The sequence below is a fragment of the Nomascus leucogenys genome, chromosome 6 (assembly GCF_006542625.1).
Source record: "Nomascus leucogenys isolate Asia chromosome 6, Asia_NLE_v1, whole genome shotgun sequence".
Taxonomy (NCBI): Eukaryota; Metazoa; Chordata; class Mammalia; order Primates; family Hylobatidae; genus Nomascus; species Nomascus leucogenys.
The window spans coordinates 90,446,354-90,465,456 of NC_044386.1; the positions used below are offsets into that span (position 1 = coordinate 90,446,354).

The 19,103-nt window shown below is 42.7% G+C and overlaps 1 protein-coding gene across 1 annotated transcript; it reads right to left on the minus strand.

Annotated features, from left to right (window-relative positions):
* Positions 1 to 16,505: 16,505 nt before the first annotated feature.
* Positions 16,506 to 18,536, minus strand: CT62 (cancer/testis antigen 62). The gene is made up of 2 exons (XM_003267169.4): positions 17,755 to 18,536; positions 16,506 to 17,036 (listed from the first exon to the last, which is right to left on the minus strand). The coding sequence occupies exons 1-2, from the start codon at positions 17,887 to 17,889 to the stop codon at positions 16,761 to 16,763; spliced, it is 411 nt and encodes a 136-aa protein (XP_003267217.1). The 5' UTR covers positions 17,890 to 18,536; the 3' UTR covers positions 16,506 to 16,760.
* Between the last annotated feature and the right edge of the window lie 567 nt (positions 18,537 to 19,103).

Here is a 19,103-nt window from a genome sequence, read left to right on the forward strand (position 1 = left end):
CAGACACTGGTTACGTAGGGTCAGCCCACCTCACACACACAAAAGCTGAGGCTCAGGGAGGTGAATTAAGTACCTGGCTATCAGGACTCCAGATCAGCGGCCATTCATCCTCAGGGGTTTGCATAAGAATTCAATAAGCTCTTTTCTGTAATGCACCTAGCAGAGAGCTAAGCATGCAGTGGGTGTTCAATCCATGTAAGTTCTCTTTTCTCTTTTGACTTTTATTATTCCACTAAATGGTCTAAAAATTATGTTGTCACTGGAGTTGGGCCCGTATTTCATAAACAGAAAGATAGATGCAACTCCAGCCATTCCTTCTCCTAGGTGAATAGGTGCACATGGTTCAGGAATGTCCCACTGGAGTCATCCCTCTTCTTTTCACAGGTGCTGTTTATAAACCAGCCCAGCTTTGGCTCAGGACAAGCCACCCATCTCCAGGGGCTGGCATGTGTGCCTCTGCTGACCGCAGCTGCTGACCTGTCTCCCGTACACTCCAGCTGCTGTGATGCCCAGACAGCAAAACTTCTTTTCAGGCTCCCCAAGAAGGCAGGGACCCCAGTTCTCTCAAGAGCTAACATTGGAGCAAATCAGTCTCAAGAGGGAGTCCCAGAATCAAGAGGAAATATGGGCTTGCCCCTTGATCCTACAGTAGAGCACATCTTCCCTGCCTGCATGGCCATGCTGTGAATCTGCAGCTCAGAAGTTAGTCTCCCTAGTGCCACACTCTGGAACCATGTCAGCCACATGATTGTGGCTTCCTGAGGCCACGGCGTGTGCACTTTGCCTGTTCATGTTGTGTTTTCCTGGTGACTCTTTCCTTTGCTATTCAGTAATAAGGCTGATCTGCCATAGCAACGCCCACAGCCAATGACACCTGCACAGTGCGTTCCTTCTCTGCTCCACAATATTTCCTTAAAGAAACACACACCTGAAAATGGAATTTCTGGAATGATTCCCAGATGCTTTCCAGAGGAAGCCTGGCGACATGGGCAAATAGCCCTTTATTTTCCACCATGGGAACGAATATTTCTGATCTTTCTTTAGTGTTGGGGCTGCATACAATAAATACTCAGGTGACACTTTTCTGGGTGGCAGGAGTGAGTGATGGGAATGAGGCTAAATCAATACTTGTCAGTTTGTGTCATTTCCACCAGCACTGAGAGGGTGACTGTTTCAGTATCCAAGCGGAAATTGTGGACTCAGGGAAAAAAGACAGAGATGAAAATTCAGTAGTTATCTTCAGAGGGAAAGAATTTTAAGCTGTGGGGATGGATAAAATCTCTATGGAAGGGGAAAAAATGAGAGACAGACAGATGAAAGGAGATGGGGCCTTTGATCATATAATTCGTTGCCGAAACTGGAACAACTTTGAGAGTGAAAGGAGGTCACTATTAATAGTGACACAGGGGCCACAGATGTAAACCAGGATTGTCTTGGGCAGACACGGACATATGGTTGCCCTAATGCTAGGGTCAGTCTATTGAAGGGGCCAATGATGATAGCCTGAACTTTGCCACAGCCCCGACACTTGCCACATAACAGTAGGGAATGGTAATGAGGCAGTCACTCAATATAGCTCAGAGCATAAGACCTTCTGGTAGGGTCTTCACTGGGGGTGGGGCATGGTGCTTCATGAACTCCTGAAACGTCTTCCCTTGGCTGCCAAAGGCCTCCCTCCCTTCTCTCATCTTCCTCTTTCTGTGGGGATGAAGGAGGTACTGTGAGGCCAGGACACAGATGTCCATGTGCTCTCCAAATGTCCTGGGGGAGGGGAGAAAACTGTAACTCTTGGAAATTTGATAGATTGTCAGAAGAATATAATCAGCTACATACATTGTTTAACCAAAGTTATGGTTCTATGATAAAAGATAAAAATTTTCTTTTATATTAGCACTAATATTTATTTTCTTTTATAATAATAATTTTCTTTTATATTAGCACTAACCATTACCATTTCAATATAATCCCCTAAGGTAATTACAATATACGTTTGATCCTGCTTGGTTTCCAACCCAGTCCCTCTAGTCTGTGCCCTCTTACCTCTCTGGGGACCTTTCTCCATATTTAAAAACAAACCAACAAAAAATCATCTCTTGACCCTGAGTTTCTCTTTCAACATGTATCTAGATGAGTATAAATGCAATACCTTCCATTTTCTCCCACCTCCTTTATACTCTAACCCTGTTGTAATCTGGCCTTCTAGCATTTCCACATTTTTGTGTTTCAGACCAGATGGAAGAGTTCTAGCTGATTTAACCTCACTCAGTGTGGTTCACAATAGGCTCAGGTGAGCTAAGCCATTCCAAACATCAAATTTCTAAGGAAAGCCAACTGGTTTTTTAAGAGGCAAACTGATTCGAAGTTGGTTAAAACCTGCTTAAATTGGTTCTAATCAGGTCAAGCCAACCTTCCTGGATCATATTGGGTAAAGCCAGCTCAAACAGGATAAAACAGTCCCAAACTGACACACACATCAGATTCCAAGCAGTTCCTGCTGATCGAGACCAGATAAGCCTGCATCTAACTTGTCCTTACTGGATCAGACCAACGTGAATTGAATCACAGCAGTTCAGAAAGAGGAAACTGGATTCAGGCAAGTGATATTGCTTTATATTAGGGGAAAACAGTGTAAAGTGATTCTTAGTAGAGCAAACAGATCCTAACGAAATTAAAATGGTTTAAAGTCACATTTGTCAAAATAGGCTGATTCAAACTGGATCAAATCAGCCCTGATTTCAATAGCTTTTCCTTTGTTTGGGAAAAGCTATTGAAACTATTCGACCAGCTTTGAATAGTTTAAACCAGATCAACCTGGCAGCATTGCTAAATAGCTTCAAAAATATATTATTAACTATTTATTGAGGGGAAAGTCTGGGCACGGTGGCTCACGCCTGTAATACCAGCACTTCGGGAGGCTGAGGCGGGCAGATTGCTTGAGCACAGGAGTTCGCAACCAGTGTGAGCAACATGGTGAAACCCCGTATCTATAAAAAATACAAAAATTAGCCAGATAGTGGTGGCGTATGCCTGTGGTCCCAGCTACTCTGGAGGCTAAGGTTGGTGGATTGCTTGAGCCTAGGAGGTCAAGGTTGCAGTCAGCCAAGATAGCACCACTGCACTCCAGCCTGAGTGACAAAGCAAGACTCTGTCTCGAAAAAAACAAAACAAAACCAACCAAATGAGACAACAAAGAAGCCTATTTATTGAGGGGGAAGAAAGAGACAGATAGGTTATAGATGTTGTTATACATTATATCTTATAATTTACATTTTGCTTTCATAGGTCACAGAAAGATGTATATATATATGTCCAAAGCAAACTCTTTCCTGATTCAGCACACAATCTGTAATGTTCATTGCTCTATAGATTACTCTTGACACTAAAATTATTTCTTACACTGATGACTGTCGTGAGTTTTAATGAAACTGAGGCAAGTTTTTTGCCAAAAAATTTTTTCCCCAATTATCTAGATATGAGCTTCCCTCTGTGGGAATAAACTTCATGCCCAGTGCTGACCTTCTCGTGGTGATGTTTTTGGGGAAACATCTTTTTTCATAGGGACAATACACTTGCATTACTTCATAGGAGCCAGACCCACAATAGGACACATTTTCAAAGAGAAATTGTTTCTCCAGATCTGTGAACACACTGTGTCCCAAGGCAGTGCTGCTTTTATGGTAAATATGTTGATTATGTGAGCTGTGGAACGGTTCTTCTATAACCTGAATATAACTTTCCAATAAAAATTATTTCACCTTTTTTTTTTTTTTTTTGGGAGAGAGGGTCCCGCTCTGTCACCCAGGCTGGAGTGCCGTGATCATGGCTCACTGCAACCTCATCTTTCTGGGCTCAGGTGATCCTCCCACCTCAGCCTCTTGAGTAGCTGGGACTGTAGGCCCGTGCCACTACACCCAGCTAGGTTTTTTGTATTTTTGTAGAGATGGGATTTTGTAATTTTTGTATTTTTGTAGAGACATGATTTCATAATTTGTGTATTTTTGTAGAGACAGGATTTTGCCATATTATCCAGGCTGGTCTTAAACTGCTGGGCTCAAGTGATTGGCCCACCTTGGCTCCCAGAGTGCTATGATTACAGGTTTGAGCCACTGCACCTGGCCCCACATTTTTTATTTAAAAAATTTATGAACTAGATCATCATTGGATATAGGGACATTCATCATTTTTACTTAGTTGCAACTTCCTGGCTGATGGGCAGCACGAAAATGAATGCAGAATTATGTTGACTGCCTGGGAGCCACCTGGACTGATATATAATATACTCATCCAAATGGTAAACTAGTACAGAAGTGGAAGAAAACATGTAGAGACTCAATAAGAATACAAGTTAAGTTACAATGCAATTAATAGTCAAACTGAAGTGGAAAGGTAATTTATATTAACTACATTAAAAATATATGTATTTCCCAGGCAGAAAATATTGGATTTTGTGTTTCGAAATCAGACATCTGCAAGCCTAAAATCCAGGTCTGATCCAATCAAACTTGCTTGAATACTTGTATGCAAATAAAATTTGTTTTCAATTGTTTAAACTGGTTGCAATTGGATTACAATGAGAACTACCTTTTCATTTCACTTTGCACTCACCATGGTCTCACAGCGACCTTTAAGAGAGTCAGGGATGGGTTAGAAGGCGAAGTAAGAAAATGCCTCCTACTCCACCCCGTGACCACCACTTTTCTATTTCTCTGGCCACAGACCTTGTCTCCTGGCGGTCTAGGGAAGAGTTGTATTGTGCATCAGATGCCCAAAATGTTCCATGTACACTTGAAAGAAATGTGTATTCTGCCACTGGGTGGACCTGTAAATGTCCATTAGAATCAATTAGTTGGTGGTGTTGCTCAGTTCTTCAATGTCTTTGCTGATTTTCTGTCTACTTATACTATCAGTTACTGAGGGGACAGCTTTGATGTCTCCAACTCTATGGGCTTGTCATTTCTCCATTCAGTTCTATCAGTTTTTGGATTTTGTATTCTGAAATTCTATTGTTAGGTATACATATATTTAGGATTGCTATGTCTTCACAGTGAATTGGCTCTTTTTATTATTATGCAATGTGTCCTCTTTATCCTTGGTAATTTTCCTTGTTCTAAAGTTGATTTTAATAATAAAATTATATTCCAGGTTTCTTTTGATTAGTGTTTATATGGTTTAGCTTTCTTTCCATATTTTAATTTTTATTCTGATCATAGATATATTATTATAAAGTGGGTTTTGCTGGGCATGGTGACTCATACTCGTAACCCCAGCACTTTGGGAGCCCAAGAGGGGCAGATCACTTGAACCCAGGGATTTGAGACCGGCCTGGGCAACATGGTGAAACCCCTTCCCTACAAAAATACAAAAATTAGCTGGTCATGGTGGCATACACCTGTGGTTCCATTGGGAGGCAGAGGTGGAAGAATCACCTGAGCCCAGGAAGTCGGGGTTGCAGTGAGCTGTGATTGTGCCACATACAGTCATCCAGCCTGGGTGACAGTTTTCTTTGTTTGTTTTGAATTGAGATACTGTCTCAAAAAATTAAAACATAATAAAGTGAATTTCTCTTAGGCAGTATGTAGTTGTGTCTTAGTTTTCTTTGTTTGTTTGCTTTGAATTCATTCAGTCTCTGTCTTTTAACTGGTAGGTCTGGTGGACAGACTCCAAAATGGCCTCTATTGAGTCCTACCTCTTGGATTTATATTGTTGCTTAATCTCCACACCTTAAGTATGAACAGGTATGGAGAGGTCCTGTGAGTTTTTTCCAATGAATAGAATATGGTAAGGGTGATGGAATGTCACTTTTGTGATTATGCTATCTAAGATTGTAACTTCTGTCTTGCTAGCAGTTTTCTCCATAGACTCTCTCTCTTGCTGGCTTTGATGAAGTAAGTTGCCATGTTGGGGAGGCTCACATGGCAAGAAACTGAGGCCTTCAATCCAACAGCCCAAAAGAAATGAAATTGTCTCAACAACTGTGCATGCAAGCTTCGAATCAGATTTTTCCCCAGTAAAGCCTTCAACTGTGACCTCAGCCCTGGCCAACACCTTGGTTGTAGCTTCATGAAAGACCCTGGGGCAGAGGACCTAGTTTAGCCATGCCTGCATTCCTGACCCACAGAAACTGAGAGAATAAACATATGTTCTTTTAAGCTAAGTTTGTGATAATTTGTTACATAGAAACAGATATCTAATATTTATATCATTTATGTGTTTATACCATTTAAATTTAGTGTAAGAATTGAGGGCTGGGTGCAGTGGCTCATGACTGTAATTCCAGCACTTTGGGAGGCTAAGGTAGATGGATCACTTGAGCCCAGGAGTTTGAGATCAGCCTGGGCCACATGGCAAAACCCTGTCTCTACAAAAAAACACAAAAATAGCCAGCCGTGGTGGCATGCACACCTGTGGTCTCAGCTACTCTGGAGGCTGAGGTTGGAGAATCACCTGAGCCTGGGAGGGTTAAGGTTGCAGTGAGCCATGATCACACCACTACCCTTCATCCTGGGTGACACAGTGAGATGCTGTCACACAAAAAAATAAATAAATAAAAATAAAAAGTAAAATAAAAAAAATAAAATAAAATTGATATGTTTGTACTTAGATCACCATTTTATCATATATTTTATGTTTGTTTCTTCTGATTTTCATTTTCCCTTTCCTACTTTCTTCTGAAATATTTGAATATTTTTGTCTTCTATTTTAATTTTCTATTGATATTTTTACTATATCTCTGGAAAAAAATTTTTAGTAGATGTTCTAGAGATTACAGAATATGGTCTACTATATATTACTATTATATTTTTCAATTTCAAGTGGAGTACGGAAATCTTCTCACCATATAGGTAGCTTTGGCATCCCCTCTTTATGTAGTCTTCATAGTATTATGTATTATGATGACTACATACATTGAAAATTCCATCAGTCAGTGTTACAATTTGTGCTTTCACATATTTCAAAGAACTTAAATTCTATTATATTTTTTCAGGTATCTACCATTTCATTTGCTCTTATTTCATTACTATTGTTAAAGTTTCCCTCTGGTTTAATTTCCTTGTAGTCTGAAGAATTCTCCTTAGCATTTCTTATAGAACAAGTCTGATATCAAGGAATTTTCTTACTTTCTCTTTATCTGAGAATGTCCTTATTTCATTTTCATTCGTGAAAGATGTTTCCACTGGATATAAGATTCTGGATTGATAGTTTAATTTTTTTTTTTTTTTTTGAGACAGAGTCTCACTCTGTAGCCCAGGCTGGAGTGCAGTGGCATGATCTCAGCTCACTGCAACCTCCATCTCCCGGGCTCAAGCGATTCTCATGCCTCAGCCTCCCGAGTAGCTGGGAGTACGGGTGTGTGCCACCATGCTTGCCTAATTTTTTGTATTTTAGTAGAGACAGGGTTTCACCATGTTGCCTAGGGTGGTGTCGAACTCCTGAGCTCAGGTGATCCGCCCCCTTGGCCGCCCAAAGCGCTGGGATTAGAGGCATGAGCCACTGTGCAGGGCCAATAGCTCTTTTCTTTCTGTGTGTTAAAAATGTTATTCTACTTCCCTCCCGCTTCCATGGTTTCTGATGAGAAATGCACAGTCATTTAAATCATTGTTTCTCTACCTGAAATGAATCATTTATCTTTGGTTGCTTTCAGGATATTTTCTTTATTTTAATAGTTTTCATAAGTTTGATTATAATGTATGGATGTCTTTGATTTTATCCTGTTTGGGATTCACTGAGTTTCTTCAATTTCCATGTTCATGTTTTTTGTGAAATGTGATAAGTTTTTCCACTATTATTTCTTAAAATATTTTTTTCCCATTCAACACCCTTTTTCTTTTCCTTCTAGGAGTGTAATGACACAAATATTAAACTTTTTGGTATTTTTTTCCCACAGGCCCCTAAGGTTCTGCTGGGTTTCTTTTTCAATTTTCTTTCCTTTGTTGTTCAGATTAGATAATTTCTATTGATCTATCTTTAAGTTAATTTTCATCCAGTGAATCTGAAATTTAAGTTAGTGTCCTCTTTTTCTGTTCTAATATTTCCATTTGGTTTGTTTTGATATCTTCCTTTCTTTTTAAATTTTGAGACAGTTTTGCTTTCGTTGCCCAGGCTGGAGTACAATGATGTGATCTCGGCTCACTGCAACCTCCACCTCCCAGGTTCAAGAGATTCTTCTGCCTCAGCCTTCTGAGTAGCTGGGATTACAGATGCCTGCCACCATGCCCAGCTAATTTTTTGTATTTTTAGTGGAGACAGGGTTTCACCATGTTGCCCAGGCTGATCTCGAACTCCTGATCTCAGGTGATCCACTCACCTTGGCCTCCCAAAGTGCTGGGATTACAGGTGTGAGCCACTCCATTAGGCCTGTTTTTATATCTTCTTTTTTTTCCCCCTGAGAATTTCTGTATTTCCATTTGTTTCAGGAGCACTTTCCCTTACTTTATGGAACATGGTTATAATTGCTGCTTTAAAAAATGTTTGATAATTCTAACATCTGTATCTTCTCAGGGTTAGTGTCTGTTGATTGTCTCATTCCTTGTCAGTTGAGACTTTCATGGTTCTTCATATGCTGAGTAATTTGGGATTATATCCTAGACATTTTGAATATTACAGGACCCCAGGTCTGATTTAAATCCTAAAAAGAAGGCTTTTTTTTTTTTGAAGCAGGAAATGAAACAGATTATATTATTTTTGCAAGTCTAAACCTGTCTCTTGGGCTGTGGTTTCAATATCATTTCTGATTTCAGAGTGCAGTGCTATTCAATCAGTCCTGTGTGTGTGCCACCCAGTGGCCAGTCATGGGTCTGGACTGGGGTCTACCTTGCAGTTTCAGTTCTCCAAACATGTGGTATGGTGTTTAGGATCAGATCCATACATGTGTAGCCTGGAGGTGAGCCCAGGAGCTAAAACATAAGTTTGTGGGATTTCTGTCTTAAGCTCCCTAGTCTCTGTGATCTCCCCAACACCCTCTGGCTCCTTGGGGCCTCCCTTTTTAGCCCTCCAGTGAGCAAGCTTGGGCTTCAGTTTCTCTGCTCTGCCACACTTACCGTGACTGTTTCTGTGTTTGGAGTCAAGTGGCAGGAGGAGAAGGGTGAAAAAAAAAAGAAGAAAGATTTGCCACACACTCTTGTGAACAGTGCTCCTCCAGTCAAACCGAATAATTCCCCTCTCTTGGAGTCTTAGATGACTGCCCAGCTCCACTCCCACCCCCTCAGCCTCTGCTACCACCACTGCTGCTACAATATTGCCTGTGGGCTGAGGCTGGAAAGAAGGAAGAAAAAATAAAAACCGGGGGTTCCCCTGCACCCCACTCTCTCTCTGACTCTTCAGAATCTCCTTTCTTGTTTTTTAGCGAGGACTTCTCTTGCAGCTCTTTCTGTCTTCCTCTGGTGCACACTTCCAGCTTTCTTGGCTGCCTTTTAGTCTAGGCTGGCTGATACTGGAAGGGAAAAGAAGGCAAATTCACTACTGATTTAGTGGGACTTTGAATTCTGGTCTTCTTCCCAAAGCCACCTGCTATGATTTATGTTTCAGAACTCTCAGATAGCTCCTCCATCCATTCTGTCCAGGATTTATAGTTACATTTAGTGTGTCCTTTCTTATTCCATCTTTTCTGGAATAAGGCTCTCCTTTTGCTTTTTAAATCATCAATCATTTGCTATGTGGGGAATGATATATTTGTTTATATGTATGGTATTTATTGTCCCCCCCACCCCCGCAAAGTTTCATAAAAATCAAAACTTATTGACCAGCAATAACTCTTTATTATATGGCCGGAAAGGATTAGGCAATCCATCTGGAGAAAACAGACTGTTTCTCTTCGCTCACACAATACTTCTGACAGCAAACATGTGGGGCTTTTTTTCCACCCCAAGCAGTTCTCCAATTCTGCTGCCATCAGCTGCATGCCCTACAATTTAATTCGATTTTGACACTGTCTACCTGGAGCTAAGCATTAGTTCCCACAGGGTTAGGTCTCAGTCTCACAAGATTGCCCTGTTAATTGAAAAACCAAACTCTGAAAATATTTTAAAGAGGTTTATTCTGAGCCAATATGAGTGACCATGGCCTAGAGAACACAGTCTCAATAGGTCCTGAGAAAGTGTGTCTGTGGCAGTCAGATTACAGTTTGGTTGTATAAATTTTAGGGAGGCAGGAGTTATAGGCGAAGACATAAATTCATACATGGAAGGTATACATTGGTTCGGCCTGAAAAGGTGTGATATCTTGAAGTGGGAGCTTACAGGTTATAGGTGGATTCAGAGATTCTTTAATTTGCAATTGCTTAAAGGAGTAGAGCTTTGTGTAAAAATTTGGAGTCAACAGAAAAGAATGTTTTAAGTTAAGATAAGGAAGTACGTGAACCGATATTCCAGGTCAGAGTGACCCATAGGGGTGAGTGACTTAGGCCTTGTCCAGCATGGCCTTATGTCCTCTTTATAATTCGATATCTTATAGTCACAAGGAATCTGTTTTGTTAGTCTTATGATCTGTATTTTAACATTAATGGTGGTCAGTTGTGCCTAAACTCCAAAAGGGTGGGGATATATCACCTCCTTTTGTGTCATGCTGGGAATTCCATTTTTAAGGATTTTCTAGGGTCCCCTTAGCCAAGAGGGGGTCTGTTCAGCTGGTGAGGAGCTTAGGATTTTATTTTTAGTTTTCAGCCTCTACTTCAGATGTCACTCACAAGCCCAGGTCTCTAGTACTTTTGACCAACCAGCTGTAAATTGGGGTTCCCCCTACCCACCTCCTCAGGTTCAATACTTTGCTGGGATAGCTCACAGAACTCAGGCCATTTACTCGTTTATTATAAAGGATACAGATGAAGACTTAGGTGAGGTCTAGAAGGGTCCCAAGCATAGGAGCTTTTGTCCCTGTGGAACTGGGGTACTCCTTTCTCCCAGAGTTTTTATAGAATTTAATTTCCTCCCATCCCATTCCTGGAGGTCAGTGGGTAGGGCTGAAAGTTTCAACCTTCTAATCCCTTAGTTTTTCTGGTGTCGAGTCCCATCCTGAGGCTATCTGGGGTCCTACCCTAAATTACCGTATTAGAATAAACTCAGGTGTGCTCCAAAGGGGCTCCTTAAGAATAAGAAAGGACACCTCATGACTGAGGAAATTCCAAGGGTTTTAGATTCTCTGTGCCAGGACCACGGACAAAGACCAAATATACTTCTTATCACACTACACTATCCTATTTTCTTTCCTTTAAATTTCATCCTATTTTCTGAATCCACAATTAGAGGCATTCCACCCAAAGACGAATTCTCAAAAGAACAAATTCACACCAAGATTGAACCACAACCTCACCTGGCCTGCACAATGCCTTCAATTGTTTTTCTGGCTTGCATTTTCCCCTTTCATATTAATAGAGAAAAAAAAGAGCATTCCAGGGCCATGAACCCTCTTGAGATGTTGAGCTTGAATGATTGGGAAGATGATAGCTCCTCATCCAGATATGGAGTATGGAATAGGAAAGTGGGTTTGAGGGGTGGGACGGGAAGTGATATGTTCTATCCGTAACACATTGCACTTGGAGCACCTGCCAAAATATCCAGGAAATGGGAGCCTGGAGGTGAGGGTCAGAGGTCAGACTTGGGTGGCTTAAAGAATGACTTGGAATAAATTGTTGTGGAAGGTCTACAGGAGAAAATTATTATGGGAGGACAGGGTGTGTATCATGGTGAGAGAAGAGGGCCAGGGATCTCGTGCACGGTGTGCTTAACCTTCACATTGCAAGGACTTTCCACCGTGATGCAGGCCTCAGTTCTACATGGCTGCTCTTCAAGACCACTCCCACTACTGTGCCTCCCACCACTCCTGAGTATTCTCCACTCCCAGAGCCTGATGAATTTCCCTAAGCTCCCACCTTCAGTACACAGATTGGCCTTTATCTCAAAGGCAGAACTGGTATTTGGGTACCATGGCAGATCTGTTGGGGGAGTTTTTTCAGATTTTCCTGATTCTGGCCCCTGGTGGAGAAAAATGATCTGGGGTAAAGTTGCAGCCTGCCTGACCCATGCAGGAATTTATCCCTTAACTTGGGCCTGCTAATCAGCACAATCACCTCTGAACACTAAAATAACAAGGCTTTCTGATCACTTTACCATTGCCAAGTTGTATTTACAAATGTCATCATAGTTTATTGTATCAACCATTATATCAGTCATGATATGCTAGGTTTTGCTGCAGTAACAAACTCAAATCTCAGTGGGAGATTTGATGCTATACATTCAAAGAATGGTGGGAGTGCTTACAGATCACAGTCCTCTGAGACCCAGGCTAACCAAGGATTCTACAACCCTAGCACCAGTGGGAAGGAACACGATGATTTGTACATTGAGTCTTAAAGCAGCTACCAGCTTTAAAAAAAAAACCAAACATTTAAAAAGAGAAGTCACATTCCATTTGCCACAGCAAGTCACATGGCCACATTTAACTTCAAAGGGAGGGGAAGTGAAATCTCATCCCTGAAGGCGAATTGGTGAAACTGAGTCATGACTACCACAACCATGCCCTCTAAAATCATTATCGCCACATGAGAGTTGACAAACTCAGACTAGTAAGTCACTTTTCCAAGTCACAGTCAGGAAGTTAGCAGAGCAAGGCTCCAAGTGCACATTTGTTTAACTCTAAAACCAATGTGCCTTTCATAACCTGATGTATTATCTTCATGAAACCGTTATCCAGAAGAAAGTTCTTATTAGCTTCAAGGGAATTTCAGATGCTGACAAGTAAAAAGTGTGACATGTCCAATTAACTTAATCAATAGAAAAGAAACAATGTGTTCCTGTTTTCTTTCGTTTTGCAACAACCTGTTTTTAGAAAGAAGGAAAGAAAGAAAGAAGGAAAGAAAAGAAAGAAAGAAGGAAGGAAGGAGAAAAAGAAAAGAAAGCAAAAGAAAAGAAAGAAAGAAAGCAAAAGAAAGAAAGAAGAAAAGGAAAAAGAAAAGAAAGGAAAGAAAAAGAAACCAAGCCTTTTGGCCTACGCTTTGACCTACACCACAATATCTGATTGTATGTCAGGGTGATTTGGTTTCTATCCCATTGTGTGGTATTTTCCACTCACAGGACTGGGTCAGGTTAAGTTTGTATCTTAATCTGCATGCTTGTTCTTGCTCATGTTTGCCTCTGCTTGATCCCATACCCTTCATTCATCCTTTGGAATGTTCCCGTGACAACAGAAGAATGGCAATATAGCTAGCCAGACAAAAGGGATGGACCAAGAACAGACCAACTTCTCTCAGACCGAGGATGCTAATGGGGAAGGCACAGGACATGAGAGTGTTCTCTCCCCATTTTCCCCCTTGAGAGAAGTCAGCAGTTAGTGAGTGTCAAGCCTGCTCTTCAGATGAGGAAACTGAGGCTCAGCAGGGTTAAGCCACTGCTCAAGGTCATAAGGCTAGTACCCAGATGAAAATCAGCTGCTATTATTTTTTCCTGAATCACTGCCTCATTTTCTGTCCATTCCACTCTGCAACCTTCCATCTCTCCTCCTAGGAAACCTGCGCCCGAAGCATGCAGACAACGCAGGGCTCCTCTGCCTCCTCTGATGCCTTCCACCTCCACGTGGCCTGCTTGCTGGCAGATATAAGGATAGGTGCAGCTCTTTACAATGGAGACAGTGAGATGAGGTGGCCACTGTAGGGCTCAGGCTGCTGGGGCCTGGAGGTGGGAGCCGTCCCAATGCTATAGAAGAAATGCCTCTCAGGCCTCGAAACTCTTCTTGAACAAACCCAAGGTTCATAGAAGAGGAGTTCTGGCAAGAGGCTGAGTTCTGGAAAGCGGCACGGATAGTAGCAGAGACTAGGGTCCACATTGCTGGGCTAAGCTTTGGGACAAGCCCATGAGGGAAAACCCACAAGACTTCTCTATCTTAACTCCAAAGAAGAAAAATAATAATCTGATTAGATTAAATATGCTTTGAGTGGAGAAGATCCTTAGCTTTAACGTGTATGATATTTGGAATTCAAGATGTCCTAAGTAGTTTCCATGGCTATTTCTGACAGCCTGAAGCCCCTGGTTTTCTCCACCCGTGGACTTCTGAGGGACAGGACAATGGGGTGGGGGCTCACTGGAATAGCTCAAGGCCCACCAGATGGGTTCCTATTTCTGATCGACCACATACTCACGGTGTGAATGTCTGCAACTCGTTTTTTCTCCTGGGCCTCTGTTTTCTTTATCTGAATAAGAGAAAATAGGGCCGGGTGCGGTGGCTCACGCCTGTAATCCCAGCACTTTGGGAGGCCGAGGCAGGTGGATCACGAGGTCAAGCAATGGAGACCATCCTGGCCAGCATGGTGAAACCCCATCTCTACTAAAAAAATACAAAAATTAGCTGGGCATGGTGGCATGTGCCTATAGTCCCAGCTACTCAGGAGGCTGAGGCAGGAGAATTTCTTGAACGTGAGAGGCGGAGATTGCAGTGACCCAAGATCGTGCCACTGTACTCCAGCCTGGGCGACAGAGTGAGACTCCGTCTCAAACAAACAAACAAACAAACAAACAAACAAACAAACCAACAAAAAGAGAAAATACTCTCTTCCATCTCTAGAATTCTGAGATTTTTAAATAGAGAAAGATGAACTTAGGAAGAAGCTGGCCCTGAACACTGATCCTGTAGCTTCTGGATGAACACCTAATACCAGAGGAATAGAGGAGCCATTTCAGGGTCACCCACTCAGGTGTTCTCTCATCCTACCCAAGTCAACAAACACAGCAGCTCTATCAATGTCTTCATGACTCAAGACACATCGTGGGGAGTTTTGTCTGTAAGCCATGATGTGGCACTAGAGCTGCATGGTAATTCTCTGCATTACAGGGAATAAAAGAAGCTATTCCAAATGCAGCTTGAAATTTTTAAAAAAGAAGTCACATACTTCTTTGGGTATGTCATCTTTCCCCAGATGGATTCAAAACAAGCCACATAATTTCCCTGTTGCAGAGTTTCTGAGAGATTCGTGGATCTGAGAACTGGAAGGGGCTATACGAGGTGGTGTGAGCCTGTTCCATTCTCTCCCAACAGGTATAATTAGGTTCTTGCCATTCCATAGGGGAGGCGACTGCAGTTCAGAGGTTGGTGACTTCTATGATGGGATGGCCATAGAGTAATGGCGGTGTAGCGTTTGGGGGACTGACTGCTTTCTTTTATGACACCAAATTGCTGCTCATAAGCAAAAGTTTCCACCATCACACACGGAGTGGCGAAAGGAAACATTAAAAGAGAAAAAAAAAAGGAATGTGGGACCCAGGAACACTCTGGCAGCACTGTCTGGTGAGCCATTACAACTGGCACATAGCAGGTGCCCTGTGTGCTGAAGAGAGGCAGGATGAAGGTGAGTGAGGCAAGGCAAAGACATGAACTTGGAGACCATGTGACTTTGCCATTTGTAGTGCCCTGGTTTTATACATAAGCCATATCTGGCCAGTGTTCACTCGATATGCCCCATCTCTGAGATTTTATAAAAATTAATTCATTCAACAAGAAAATCGGTTTGCTGAAGAGGGAAAATTGCCAACAAGGCCAAGGTGACAGCAATTTCAACACAGTGTAAGCTGATTAGCCTCAAACAGAGAAACTGCTTCCTGGCTGAGCTCTCCCACCCTGCTCCAGTTGTCCTGGAGATTTGCAGCCCTGGTCACAAGAGGTACCAGGCAGCAGTGTGAGCAACGGGTGAAGGACAGGACCTCATGAGAGTCTCCGAGGAAGGAAAAGGCAGACGCAGGATATTCTTTCAGAATGATGGATTTGCTTAAGTTTGCATTTATTTTTTCATTACAAGAGAATTGTGGAATGATACTTTTGCATTATCTTTTAAAAAAAATAACAAATGGGTTTTTTCCCCCTCTCTCCCTTTGGAAAAACACAGATCTGGTTACGTCAGTCCCTGCTTAAACCCCCTTAGAGGCTTCCTCTTGCTCATTTGAAAATGACAGAACTCATAAAAACGGCCATAAGCATCACTGGCATTGAATGGAATTGCACAGCACTGCTTTCTCAATTGTTAATAAAATGACGTACTTCCATATCAGCTGATCAACAGCCACTACGTCAAGCTGCCCCCTACTTCTTCCACCCCGGGAACACTGGGCCTCCCCAAGGCCTCCAGGACAGCAGCGGGCTCCAGGGCCTGCTCTAGCCAGTGTCCTGTATCTGCTCTGATGGGACAGGCTCATGTCTTTGTGGCCATCAGGGGATGATTAACCAGGCCCAGTAGTCTCCACACAGTCAGACCCCAAGCCGCCCCGCCTTGCTTTGCTTCGCTTCCCCACCTTCTCTTTCTTTTGTGGATTCTGAGGCCACACAGCCCTACTGCTCCTGGATAGTGCCCTGCCTTCCTCAGGGTCTTTGCAAAGGTGCTTCCTTCTGTCTAGAACAGTCTCCCAAGCTGTCCTCTTTGACTTTGGGTGACTTTTCTCATCCTTCCTTTAGTCGTTCATAGTTGGCTTCAATAAATAAAGGATAGACGGGCGAGTGACTGATCAGCCATGCTTGAGAGGAGGAGGCCCTGGCACATAGGCGTATGCCGTAGATCTCCATTGTCTAGGCCTAGTTAATCATTGCCAGGAGGAGAAAGGGAGGCTGTGGACTGGAGGCTGCCAGCCCCGCCTTCTCCTTCTCTAGGCATGTCCTAAGGAGAAGCAGCCTCAGATATCCGGGTGATGCCTCTTGGCTGTGAGTATTATCATCTGCAAAGAGGAAAAGGGGAAATAATCTGAATATCTGGGATTCCAAAAGTTGTCTTGTACCAGGTAACAAGAACCTTACTATCTCCTCTGACCAGATGTGGGGCGAGAAAGAGGATGAGAGCAAGAGTGAAGCAGAAAAGGGAAAGAGAAGGAGATAACCTCAAGTGTGGCCTGAAGACTCCCTGACACTTCATGGGCATCCTTGACATTCCATCTGGAAACCATTTTGCTCATGTCCTCAGAGCTGTGGCTGCAGAATTTTCTCTTGCCCAGTTGTGGGTTACAGGTCAAGTAGAGAGTCAGCCCCAGGGAAGGGCATGGGAACTCAGACTGTAGGTCAGTATTCCAGAGTTCCTGGAGGAGGAAGAAAAAGGACTGGGTTAAGGAGGCAAGCAGGGGAGGGAATCTACCCTGAGATTCTTAGAAACAGCTCAAAATAACAGCAAGTTGACCAGCTCTCAAAGTGTTTTTTTTGTTTACCATGCCTCCCTTATTTTCTTAGTATTTTCTGGGCACAGGCTTGCTTTGACTTTACAGTCCGCGTAAGTTTACAACCAGGAAAATGAAAGGAACAATTTTACAGGCATCGTGATGGATCCTGGTACCTCCTTTAGGGCCTGAAATGAGGGGTTTGAATGTAGTCCATTTCATCCCACCTCCAAATGCTAGCAATGAAGGGAATTATACAGGGGTTTCCATCCCTGCTGGGACACAATTCTCTGAAGCACAGTTAGGATGAAAACACGAGGTTTGTAAGAGCTGAGAGTAGTGTTTTTCAGAGTGCAATTTTCAGAACTCTAGGCCCAAGAGATGTTTCGCTGGCAAAAGGATTCCAGGTCAAATACATTTGGGACACTCTGCATCATCTCTCCCCTCTCAGGCAATCTCAGTGCTTGTAAGTGAGAAAACTGTGTTCCCCATAAGTTTCCCCTGAAAGGGTCCGGCTGTCCCGCATTGCCTTCCTGTAATCTGTTCACACGTTGCTCTTATTCCGGTTCCACATGCCCTGAACTCCCAGGAAATTGCTCTCAGCAGTGAGCCATTCATTCCTCAGAGATTTGGGAGCCCTCACCATGTGCAGACGCTGTGCTGCAGGCTGGGAACCACAGGAGAAATGGCTGAATGTTCTGTGGGTGTGGCTGTAGGCAGAGGGCTGATCAGTGAGGTGGGGCGGTGACAGTCTTCTATAGGATGTTGTATGCATCATTTATCACCTTAACTAGGACAAGAGAATGAAGGGGGGCACTATTAATAATTAATTAATAATTATAATAGGACAACAGGTGTAAGCTAGAGCTGTCTTACATAGACAGAACTGACACATGACAGAGGAGTTATGTTTCTTGTCTGTCCCTTTAGAAGCTGCCTCTAGCGCCAGTGGATAATAATCACAGGGCAAAAGGTTTCAAGTCAATATTAAAAGGGACTTTCTAACAAAGAGCCTCTAAAAACAATGTGGGCTATTTCATGAGGTAGTGAGCAGCTCAACACATCAGATACGCAAAGGAATGACCCACCCTCCAAGATGCTGTGTACAGCTGACACTGACATGCCAGGCAGGCCCCAAGCTTAGGTAAGCACAGGTGAGCCTCTGCCTGTGATCTGAAGCACCTATTCTTGGCTCTCTCTTCGGTGAGGGTCAGTAAGCTATTTTATACACAAGGACCACATTCTGCTCCTCTGATTCACACATAACAGACACATTTGGATAAAAGCAGAAATATAACAGGACTGAAAGATTAAAACTTGCCGTCTTAGCATACTTAATATTCACTGATGCTTACACACAATGTAAATATCTCTTTGTTTAAAATGAGTATAGGCTGGTCTTTGTGGCTCACGCCTGTAATCTCAGCACTTTGGGAGGCCAAGAACGGAGGATCACTTGAGCTCAGGAGTTTGAGATCAGCCTGGGCAACACCGCAATATCTCCTTTCTACTAAAAATAAAAAATGAAAAAAAAAATTAGTCAAGTGTGGGGGCGCATGCCTGTAGTCTCAGTTACTTGGGAGGCTGCAGTGAGAGGATTGCTTGAGCCCAGGAGGTGGAGGCTGCAGTGAGCTGCAATCGTGCCACTGCACCCCAGCCTGGGTGACAGAGCGAGACACTCTCTCAAAATCAATAAACAAATAAAACAAGTATTATCTTGACTTTAAAGAAAGAGACTTTCTTGTGACATATAAGCAAAATATGGTCAAAACAATTTGGCCAAGGTTTAAAATGGACTGGAATCACTTCTAAGGAGCCAGCCTAGATCTGTTGAATCAAGTTTGCTCACTAATAATCGTACTTTGGTTATGTCGGATGTTAACATTAGAGGAAGAGGGTGGGGGATATAAGGGGATTCTTTGTACTATTTGTGAGACTTGTCTAAAATTATTTCAAAATTAAAAAATAACAAACAAAACCACATCCTTTGCT